This window comes from Ochotona curzoniae, unplaced genomic scaffold, assembly GCF_017591425.1.
Source record: "Ochotona curzoniae isolate NIBS_2020 unplaced genomic scaffold, NIBS_Ocur_1.0 scaffold_4701, whole genome shotgun sequence".
NCBI lineage: Eukaryota > Metazoa > Chordata > Mammalia > Lagomorpha > Ochotonidae > Ochotona > Ochotona curzoniae.
The window spans coordinates 56890864-56902929 of record NW_024467122.1 but is presented as its reverse complement, the minus strand read 5'-3'; the positions used below and the strand labels follow the sequence as shown (position 1 = coordinate 56902929).

The window sequence follows — 12066 nt, the reverse complement described above, 5'->3', positions numbered from 1 at the left end:
ATTGTGGTGCAAAGTGCTACCACTTGATGGCAGGATTCTGTATCAGAGGGCTGCTTGTGTCCAGGCTGCTCTGCTTTGGATCCAGCTCCCTGCTAAAGCGTCGAGGAAACAGAAGATGGCTATGTACTTGGGCTTCTACCCAAATCGGGGACTAGGAAGGAGTCCTGGCTGTAGCTTCAGCCTAGCCCAGCAGATGCAAGATTTCTGCTTCTTGCATGCTGCCATTCAAATAAATAAATCTTAAACAGAAAACCCAGTTACTTCCTCCTTTCTTAACTTTTCTCTGGAGCTGTGTAGTAAGTAGTATGGTTTAAATAGGTCCCCTCCAAAATTCCAGTGTGAAATGTCGACTGTGGTGACAAACAGGCCTTTACAAGGTGGTTAGCACATTCCTTCCGAGTGGGATCAGGCAGCCTTCATCAAAGGGCTTGAAGGAGAGCTGTCCGTTCTTGCAGCTCCACCTTCCGTTACCTGAGGATGCAGTCAGTGCTACACCTTGCACTCAGATTTCACAGCATGCCAAACTAGAACGTTTCTGTTCTTCATATATGTCCAGTCTCAAGTATGTTACAGCAGCACGAAATGTACCATGTAAGCATGGCTAGAACATTCATTAAACATCACACTGCAAACACATTCTTTTACCGGTTAATATCATCCTGGTAACAGTTTCGGTTGAAGTAGTCAGCCAAATGCGGGGCATTACACAGGCACTGCAGTATTGAGTTCATGTAACAAGTGTTTCCTAGATTACGGAGTCCTGTGAGAGCTGGTCCAGATCCTCCAAACACAGGATTGAGGTTCCGAATCTGAGAAGCAGAAAGTCTTGAGATCTCAGCTTTAGGATAGGATGTCGGCCTGAAGAATAAAAAGCATGTAAATATACAAAATGTAGGGCATCGGAAATTAAGCTTCATTCTACAAAGGAGGAAACTCTAGCACCTGCACCACAGTACTGTAGTGAGTACTTTAAACGTTCATGGAAAATGTAACTACAAGATGTTTATTTTGCTGTAAAATGTTTGAAAATTTTTTAAAAGGCATGAAATGCCCACGTTTTTTCCTTCAAAACACTTTTTCATGAACTTTGTGAAGTTTCTATACAGTTCATATGCTGACTTCCAAGGTACTGGGTCTAATAATACATTTAGTTTTCAGGTGAACATTGGTTTTATTCTGGGACCCTGGAAAAAACATACTTGGAACCTCTTAAATGCAGGTCATGTGGTTCTTAGAGATACTCTGAGTTAAAAGCTTCAAGAGCATGAGAAGCTAGGTTGATTTATATCTGAAACAACAACAACTGTTGCAGCACTAAGGGAGATCCTTTGACAGTTCCAGGGCTGGTGCTCCTGCACAGTGGGTTAAGCCTCTGAATGCAGTGTTGTTTCCCCAGTGAGTGTTTTTGGTTCAAGCCCTGGAACTTCCAATCCAGCTCCTGCTAGTGTGCCTGGAAGGCAGCAGAAAGTGGCCCAAGTGCTTCAGCCCCTGCTGTCCACACAGGAGACCCAGTGAAGGCTGCTGGTTCCTGGCTTTAGCTTGGTCCAACCCTGGCTGTAATGGCCATTTGGAGAATGAACCAACAGATGGAAACTTCTACACCTTCTCCTTCTCTCTGTGCCCTGCCTTTCAAATAAAATAATTTAAAAAAAAATTTATTGGAAAGGCATTTTTACAGAGAGGAGGAGAGACCAAAAGATCTTGCATCCACTGGTTCACTCCCCAAATGGCAGCAACAGCCAGAGCGGAGCTGATCCGAAGCTAGGAGCCAGGAGCAGCTTTCAGGCCTCCCACATGGGTGCAGGGTCCCAAGGCTTTGGGCCATCCTCAATTGCTTTCCCAGGCCACAAGCAGGGAGCTGGATGGGAAGTAGAGCAACTGGGATATAAACCAGCACCCATATGGGATCCTGGCCCATGCAAGGTGACTTTAGTCATAGGCTATTGCACAGGTCCCAAATAAATCTTAAAAAAATTCCCAAGATTTTCCAGCTCCTCAGAGGAATAGTGAGAACAGACTCAACTGTACGTTATCCCTCTCTACATATGTTCAGATACATGCACTCATGGGCTCTTTCCTCTTCAACATATGTAACAAACATATGAACTACTTTTCAAACACAAGTGTCAAGGGGCTGGTGTTATGACATAGTGGGTACAACCACCACCTATGACACCAGCATCCCATATAGGCACCAGTTCATGTCCTGGCTGCTTCACCTCCAATCCACCTCTCTGCTAATAGCCTGGGAAAAGCAGTGGAAAGTGGCCCAAGTACGTGGGACCTGCCATCCATGTGGCAGACCTTGATGAAGCTCCTGGCTTCAGTCTGGCCCAGTTCCAGTTGTTGAAGCTGTTGGGGGAGCAGAACAGTAAATGGAATAGCTCTGTCTCTCAAATAAGTCTTAAGGAAAAAACCCAAAACGTTGTCAATTAATAAGCTTTAATAAGACTGAGGATTAAAGACTAAAATCTTACCAGTTACTACAATCCTACAATCTGTGACAAGATTAATAGGATTTTATATTTATTTATTTGAAAGAATTAAAACAAGAGCAAGGCCCAGCATGGCGGCCCAGCAGCGAAAGTCCTCGCCTTGAATGTGCTGGGATCCCATGTGGGCGCCGGTTCTAATCCCGGCAGCTCCACTTCCCATCCAGCTCCCTGCTTGTGGCCTGGGAAAGCAATTGAGGATGGCTCAAAGCCTTGGGACCCTGCGCCCGTGTGGGAGACCTGGAGGAAGTTCCTGGCTCCTGGCTTCGGATCAGTGCAGCTCTGGCCATCGTGGACACTTGGGGAAGTGAATCATCAGAAGATCTTCCTCTCTGTCTCTCCTCCTCTCTGTATATCTGACTTTCCAATAAAAATAAATACATATCTTTTTAAAAAAAGGAGAGCGTTTTTATTTGCTGGTTCACCCCACAAATGGCCAGGATGGGTCAGGCCAAAGACAGGAGCCAGAAACTTCATTCAGGTCTCCCAGCAGTCTCGTCATTTGGCTATTTCCCCAGGCCAACAGCAGGAAGCTAGATCAGAAGCAGAGCAGGCACGACCCAAACCAGCACTCTCATACGATATATACAATACTCCAAGTGGCTACTTAACTCACTGTACTACAGGAACTTTATGAAAACATATGGGTACTCTGTACCATATTATTAGAAAACATTACATATGTACATGTGTGTATCTGCACTAATGTATGTATTAAAAAATCCTCTTTGCTAGGACATTAAGTTAGTACTTGGGAAAAGATCCAAGGAAATTTCTCCTCCATGATAAACACTAGCTAATATAGACATCTACAGAAATTTCTGACTGACATTAACACAGCGATGTACGGAGTCAGAGGTATTAGAATCCAGCAGGTTACTAGTGACTTACTTATTTTCCCGATTAACTGTTGGAGTCATTGTTGGCTTCCTCTTCTCTTCTTCTTGGATGGCCTGGGTTATATCTGGGGAGGAGTAGGAGCGCTTCAGTTTGGACGGTTCCCTATCCCATTCAGCAGGAATCTGTGGCTTGGCTTTATGAGTTGGAGGGGTGGAAGGAGGTGCAGATGAAGGAGCCATTTCCGGTGGGTACATATGAACAGTGTTGGTGGGTGAATGATAATAACGAAAGGTTCCAGTGATTGGGTCAAGAAACTTAGATGGAAAAGAAAAACAAAAGGTCAAAAACCAAAAATGACATTATAAAAATCACTCCAAAGTTAAATTTACTCTTAGATTCATTTGAATAAAATGGCAATAATCATTTCTATAAACAATTGGGTTTCAAATATATTGTTTCTGAATAACAAATGCCAGAATGCTCATGGAGGGTTACAAGAGCCCCAGGTTGGTTACTGAGAAATTTCAACCTGCTTTCATTAGAGCAAAGAGCTACGACCTCTACAATGAAGAAAAACAATTTGCATTAGAGGGATGTGGGATAACTAAAATAAAACTCTTACTTTGGGAATACAGGGACTGTATTATTAATTTAGTGCTAAGTTAGACTTTTACCTTGGCCCAGCCGGAAGGCAGTCCTGGCACAATCCTCCCCATTTCTTCACTTCTTGCTCTTGTCAAAGGTTCTCGCTGAGCCTATTTTAAAACAAAGACATTTGCCAACTGCAGCTTGCCATATACCAAACTTAAGCTGCTTGTCCTAAATAATCAAAAAGCCTTGCCCGGGCTACCATTCACAAATTCCAAAAGCAAGTTCACAAACGAGAAAGGTTTTAACTGTTTTTCTCAAATTCCAAATATTACTATGTGTAGGAGGAAGTGTGTGCACAAACCTGTGAGATGGCCTCCCGTGGGGGGGCATGAGGCCCAGATATCAGGCGAACAGAAAAGCCATCAGATTACGTACCTTAGTGTATTCTACATCTACCTAAGTCATCCTGTCTTCACAACATACCTGCTCCTATGTGTATTCATTCCACAAAATGCTGAAACTTTATGAATGTATTAACACAGACCAACATCCTGAGGCAACAACCTTAGGGTAACTGCACAGTAACAGATACCTCCACTGTCTGTAAGTCAGAACTATTAAAAAGAATTGATGGGCCCGGCACAGTAGCCTAGCGGCTAAAATCCTCACCTTACATGTGCCGGAATCCCATATGGCCATTGGTTCTAATCCCGGCAGCCTGCTTCCGTGCCAGCTCCCTGCTTGTGGCCTGGGACAGTAGTAGAGAATGGCCTAAAGCCTTGGGACCCTGCACCGTGTGGGAGACCTAGAAGAGACTGCTGGCTCCTGGCTTCGGATCGGCTCAGTTCTGGCCACTGCGGCCACTTGGGGAGTGAATTAGCAGATGGAACATCTTCCTCTTTGTCTCTCCTATGTATCTGATTTTCCAATAAAAGCAAACTAAATCTAAAAAAAGAACTGATAATGAGCCACTTAATTTTATTGTATATGTTGAACACATCTGCAATAATCAATGTGTCTTAGAAAAAACTTTTCATGTAATAAAAATGAATATCCATATGCAAAAAATTGAGTTGAAATTCTTATCTCACACTACAGCAGTCTCTTAATTTGCAAACGATCTGTGGCCTAGAAATGCAGTTTCAAACCCTATGTATACCTTTCTTCCTATACCTAAATTAAGATAAAATTTAATTTGTAAATTCAATACAGTAAGAGATTAATAATAATTATAGTGTAATAAAAGTTGTTTAACACTGAGTTCGTTTATGAATTTTTCCACATAAACACAGTTAAACTCAGCTAACTGCAACTGAAGCTTGGAAAAGGAAACCACATATAAGGGGAAAATACTGCATGTGCATAAATTCACTCAAAGTACCAGTGGTGGGGGTTTTGAATGTTCCCATACAAACACAAGGAAATGCTTAAGATGACAGGTATGCCGACTCTCCTGACCTTATCACTATACATTGCACATAGGGGTGTGTCACACTCTATGCTACACATTCTATATATTTAAAAAATTTAAAAAATTTAAATACTCTAATGGGTCATAGTCTCAGAAGCTAACACTACAAGAAAATACAGGAGAAAAATCTTACACTTCTTACAAGTTAAAGTTTCTTAGAAACGATACTGAAAGCATGATTCACATAGCAAAAAGTGACATAAGATTTTTCATAAAAACTAGTATTTCCAAAAGCTCCATTAAGAAAATGCAAAGTCAGGGCTGCTGCTGTTTTCTAGCTGGCAAAGCTGCCACCTCTAGCACCTGCATCTCATACAGGTGCTGCTTCGAGTCCCAGCTGCTCTACTTTCAATCCAGCTCCCTGTGAATGTTCTGGGAAAGCAGAAGATGGCCCAAGTGCGTGGGTCCCTGCAGCCAGGTGGGAGAGTTGGACCAGCAATGGATGTTGTGGCCTTCATGGCAGTGAACCAGCAGATGAAATTTTTCTTCCCCTCTTTATCTCTGTAACTCCAACTTTCAAATAGATAAATAATAAAATTTAGAAACAAAAAATAAAAAGTCATGGAGTAAGAGAAAATATTTGCAAACCATACTCTTGACCAGTTTTAAATTCAGAATATTACAAACTCATACAACTTAGTAATAAGCTGGCAATCAAATTTAAAAATGGGCAGATCTAAGTCTACATTTCACCAAAGATGGTAAACGTGTCAAGGAGGCTCACTAACATCAGTCATTAGGGAAGTTCACATTCTTAGACTAGCTCCCAATCACTGACCAGCACAAAGGAAGCAGGTGTGTCAGCTTCCTGGGGAAGACTCCCGTGTCTGGGTGCGTTTCCTGGCTCTAGCTCCTAACTCCAGTCCCCTGCCAAAGCCGAAACTGAAAGGCCTGGTGAAGGGTCAGGTTACTGGGTTCTTGGCTAGACCCTGGGCATTGTGGGTATGTGAGGTACAAACCCATGAACTAGAGCTGTCTGTGTCTATCCAGGAAAAGAGAGGAGAGAGATCCTCCATCTGCTGAGCCGCTCCCCAAAGGGCTGAAATGACCAGCTTAAGCCAAAGCTAGGAGCTTCTTACGGGTCTACCACGTGGGTGCAGAGGCTCAAAGAGTTGGGTCTTCCTCCAATGCCAGCACTGTAGGTGGCAGTTCAATCTGATATGCCTGCTGCCTCACTTTATCTTATATTTAAAATAACTGCAGGAAAATCTTTTTAAGATAGCCATTATAAAATGTATTCTAGAGTAAGTGACATATTTCTCCCATTTTAAAAAGAAGCAATCTTAACTTTTGTCAATATGTTATAGAAAGCAAGAATGATATGTGGGGCCCAGTCCTCGCCTTGAATGTGCTGGGATCCCATATGGGCGCCAGTTTTAATCCTGGCAGCTCCACTTCCCATCCAGCTCCCTGCTTGTGGCCCAGGAAAGCAGTCGAGGACGGCCAAAAGCTTTGGGACCCTGCACCCATATGGGAGACCCAGAGGAAGTTCCTGACTCCTGGCTTCGGATCGACTCAGTTCCGGCCATTGCGATCACTTGGGGCATGTCATCAATGGACAGAAGATCTTCTCTGTTTCTCCTCCTCTCTGTATATCTGACTTTGCAATAAAAATAAATAAATCTTTAAAAAAATGGTATGTGAGGGTTTGGAACTGTGGTGTAGCAGCTTAAACCTCTGCTTGTGAGGCTGGTATTCCATTTTGGAGCACTGGTCAAGTCCTGGCTGCTCCTTTCCATTCAGTTCCCTGCTCACATATCTGGGAAAGCAGCAGATGGCCCAAGTACTTGGGCCTGTGTCACTCATAAACCAGGATGGAGATCCAGGTCCCTAGTCCTGGCCTGGCCCTGGCTGTTACTGCTATCTGGGGAGTGAACTATTGGATAGAAGATCTCTATCACACTTTCCAAGTAAATAAATCTTAAAAACAAACAAACAAAAAACTCCACTCTGTGATTATCTGTAGACTATATTAGTTGTAACACTTGGCATCCTTACAGGTCAAACACATAGATTCCACAGTTATGAATAATGTAAGTTCCAAACACAGCTTTCATCTTATATAGCAATCTGAAAAGAAAGCAGTTTTGAAATCTATTTATATGATCCTTAGGGAGCTACTTAATCTCTGACTTTTAGTTTCAGTTGTAAATTGAAGACCTTGTGGGGTTACGAAAAGGAATAATGCAGGAAAAACATCTGACGCAAGTAGCTCACTCAATGCATCATATTAAATAAGAGCTCGCAGACTCAGGTAGCTGCTGCTTCTGATGTCTGCATCCCGGCTCAGTGGGACTGCGCTGAGTCCCAGCTACTCTGCTTTCTCATGCCTCTTGTTGAGGTGCACCCCGAGAAACAGCACGTGAAGGCTCAAGTCCTTGGTCCCTGCCACCTATGTGGGAGATCCAGATGGAGGTCTAGGCTGCTGGCTTTGGTCTGGCACAATCCTAATGTCGTGGGCTTCTGGGCAGTGACTCAATGGGTGGAAGATCTCTACCCATCTGTCTCTGTGTCTGCCTTTCAAATAAAATGAAAAGAACAATTTTTAAAATAAAATTTTTATAAAAGGAGCTCACAGTTCTGATTATCCTGTGTGTTAGTTCTGGTATAAGGGCTTCATTTCCCCAATCTGGGTATTTAGAAGGTTTGTGCATGGGGCCAGCATGGTGGTGTTAACAGGCTAATCCTCCACCTGCTGGCATCAGCATCCCATAGGGGCATAGTTCGTGTCCTGGCTGTTCCACTTCCCGATCCAACTCCCTCCTTAAGACTTGAGAACGAAGCACAGGTTGGCCCAAGTCCTTCTACTCCTTTACTCACATGGGAGGACTGGGAGGAGCTCCAGGCTCCTGGCTCTAGACCAGCCTGGCTCTCGCTGTGTGGCCACTTGGAGGGTGGACAAACAATAGATCTTCCTCGAACTCTGACTTTCTAAGTAAAACAAATTTTTAAATTCTTTTTAGTATGGATACCATTTTTCAGTATAAGTTACCACTTCAGTGTTTCCTGGATAAATATGTAATTAATATATGAATTATTAGTTTTGACAATATGCCTAAACTGTGGATTAAGTAGTACAGAAACTAACATTTTGTAAATATATTTAGCCTTCCCTCATAAGTCATTTTATATGACCAAAAATGCTTTTCTATTTGTATGTACTTGCTACCATGAAAACTTACTTGGTATTCAAAAGGAAAACACTGTCATATGCATAGTGGAGAATAAAAGTACATTATTTTTACGTTAAAGAACAAAAACAAAAATATGTTCTCTAAAATCACAGGAATCAGTCTTAGGAGTGCGGCCAAGGGCTAAAAAATGCAGTGTTGATTATTGCCAATATTATTTAATAAAGAAAGAAAATGATCCAATAAAAAATGTATACAAATATAAAAGACAAGTCAGATGCCACTGAGCTCAGATATTAGAAGCAGACACGAACTCTACAAACACTGGCACCCAATTCCTCCACACTCCTATTCCCTCCTTTTCCTGTATTTCACTCTAGTTTCCTAATAATACATCAAACACACACACACAAAAAAGTTGTTATTCAGCTCAATTACTAAAAACAGATAGCATTTTACAGGCACAAAAATCAATTCAAATCTATCACTTCATAAATGCAGGTCCTGGTCTCAAAAGAGAGTTGATGAGAAGTGTGGCCGGGTCAGTACAATATTTCACCACCTAGAAACCTACTCTTGATGTCTCCCTATGTATGGAAAATCTCAGTGTTATCTTCTTTTACATTGAAAAAACTTGACTGGCAAAACTGCATATCTTTATGGGCTACACCGTGCTATTTTAATACATGTACACACATGTACTGATGAAAACAGAAACATTTCCTCTTCTTGGACACGGCTCTATGACTGGTAGCTTAGAGCTTCTCTTTGTTCCCATAACGTGCAAGTCAGTGAACTACTGTCCCTCTGCTATGCTGGATAACATTAGGAACTTCTTGGATCCGACTGATTTCGTTCCCACACTCTTAATTCCCTCTATCCGCACACCTCTCCCAGCCCCTACTAATGATCACTGTGTTCAGATTCCTTTCAAAAAGCTCCTATGAGTGAAAGGAAACATGTGCTAGTTATCTTCCTATGTCCTCCAATTCCACCTATTTTGCTTCAAATGACAGGTAAATGGGGAAAGAAAAATCACACACACACACACACACACACACACACACACACACACACAGAGGAATAATACTCAGCTACAAAAAGAATGAAATGTTGGTGTCACCCTATGTACATTTCATTTCAGTTTGGCAATCTGTACTGTTTGTTTCTGCTTACCTTGCCTGAACTTAAATCTCCGGTCACTGATGCAGGGGGCAAGTCTCCCGTGGACTTTTTCTGCACTTCAGGCGTTGCACATCTTTTCCCTCTGTCTTCCACAGATTTCTTAGCATCAGAAGTTTCATGTTCACTTTTACTTTGTCTTTTTATTCCTGTTATTTCTTTGCCCCTCTTTGCTGACGTTTCTTTTTCTTCCTTCTCAGCCTGTTCACTTTCTCTCTTCTCTGTTTCTTCTTGCACTTTTTGTTGGTTCTCTGTGACTTCATTTTCTTCAGTTTGTTTCTTTCTGGCTTTCTGTTCTTGTTCCTCCTTCTTCAGTTTTTCTTTCTGCTCTTCCTGCTGCTTCTCCCGAAGCTCTTTCTCTTGTCTGCTTTTCTCCATTAGAAGAGCAGCTTCTGTATGAATGCGCGCCTTTTCTTCATCTGTTAACATGGCGGCTGGAGGGGGGAACACTGGCTTGGTGGAACGATCGGGAATGACTTTTCCATCTAGGGCAGAGTGTTGTTCATGGTCTGCCTTCTCATTTTTCACTCTAGTATCTTCAGGCAATTTGACTGTAGGTTTTTTAGTACGGTCAATCTAGAGAAACAGTATCAGAGCAAATCATACCTTTGTCAAAATTCAAGAAAGCAACCCCCAATTACTGAAACCAAGCGGTGACAAAAGAAGTGCTGTAACACGGAGCTAGCACGTGTTGAGATACCTATTTGTAATTACTCAAGGTAAGGATTTCTCATAAGGTAGCACCTGAATGGGAGATATCCAAACACTATGGGCACTTACTTCATCTTAACTCAATCCATTCGCCTGCATGTGTTCTGTTGACGGGCAGAAGAGCTACTGAGTTTAACATAGCTTCCAATGAGACACCCAACTCTACTCTTGCTTTTATGTGTGTATTTGTTTGAAAGAGTGAAATAAATGGATAAAGAGAAAAGGGGTAAGGGGGGAGTGAGAAAGATAGAGCTTCCACCTGCTGGTTCAGTTCCTAAATGGCTGCAGCAGCCAGAGCTGAACCAGTCCAAACCCAAGAGCTACAAGCTTCCTCTGGGTTATGGGTGCAGGAGCAAAAGCACGTATGTCATCCAGGGGTGTCAGCAGGGATGCTGAATCGTAAGTGAAGCACCTTTACAGGATGCTGGCATGGCAGGTAGCAGTTTCACCCATCACACCACAGTGCTGGCCACTCTTGTTCTCTTGTAAACAGTAGCCATAGAACTATTTCAAACCAATCTGACCATGTTCCTGCTCTGCTTAAAACCCTTTTCACCCACTAAGATTACATCTAAAATCGCTTAATGGCTTTTAAGTCCTTTTACTTACTTCTCTATTCTTATTTACATCTATTCTACACAAGAGCTACATATGCCTTTCTCGGAAAGCAAAAACTTCAATGATACATGCTCTTTCCCAACCTTAATTCAGCTGTTTATCTAGAGGACATTCACATACCTAGCTGATGCTTCCCTCTGATGCCTAAACTAGCAATTTCCCTCAGAATATCTCTCCTTTACTCTCACATCTCACAGCATTACTGGGATTTTAATTACTAAGTATAATTGTTTAAAATCCTTCTTTTTGGGCCAACACTGTGATGCAACAAATTAAGAAGCTGCCTGCAATGCCTACAACCTACAGATGCTGTTTAGAGTGCTGGCTGCCACAACTCCCTGCTAACGGCCTGGGAAACAGCACTGGAGGATGGCCCGTGCAGCTGGGGCTCCTGCAACCATGTGGGAGACTGGGAGACTCTGAAGAAACTTGTGGATCCTGGCTTCCACGTGGCCCAGCCTGAGCCATTATGGGAGCTAACTAGCCAATAGGAGATTTTTCTTTGTCTCTCCCTTCCTTTCTCTGTATCACTCTGCTTTTTTTCAAATCAATAAATAGATATTCATAATTTTTTTTAAAAAAAACTTTCTTCCTAGAATGTAAGTTCTAAAAGGGTAGGGAGAGGATGCTGATATCAATTAATGTGATGTGGAGCAAACAGGCATAATACTCCATAACAGCTTTTCAAAAGAAGTAAAATAGGGCCTGGCGCGATGGTGTAAATGGTTAAGGTCCTCGCCTTGCACGCCCGGGATCCCATATGGGCGCCGGTTCTAATCCCGGCAGCCCCACTTCCCTTCCAGCTCCCTGCCTGTGGCCTGGGAAAGCAGTCGAGGACAGCCCAAAGCTTTGGGACCCTGCACCCGCATGGGAGACGCGGAAGAGGCTCCTGGCTTTGGATCGGCATAGCATCGGCCATTGTGCTCACTTGGGGAGTGAATCATCGGATGGAAGATCTTCCTCTCTGTCTCTCCTCTCTGTATATCTGCCTTTCCAATAAAAAATAAAATAAATCTGAAAAAAAAAGAAG

General features: G+C 42.7%; 1 protein-coding gene across 3 annotated transcripts in view; it reads right to left on the bottom strand.

The window, feature by feature from the left end:
- Positions 1–12066, bottom strand: part of USP8 (ubiquitin specific peptidase 8) — a 76552-nt gene that overhangs the window by 7092 nt on the left and 57394 nt on the right. For all 3 annotated transcript variants that reach the window (XM_040968818.1, XM_040968817.1, XM_040968816.1), the window contains 4 exons: positions 9702–10283; positions 4007–4087; positions 3384–3646; positions 646–858 (listed from right to left, as the gene is read on the bottom strand). In XM_040968818.1, coding sequence (XP_040824752.1) covers positions 646–858; positions 3384–3646; positions 4007–4087; positions 9702–10283 — 1139 coding nt within the window. The remainder of the gene's footprint in view (positions 1–645; positions 859–3383; positions 3647–4006; positions 4088–9701; positions 10284–12066) is intronic.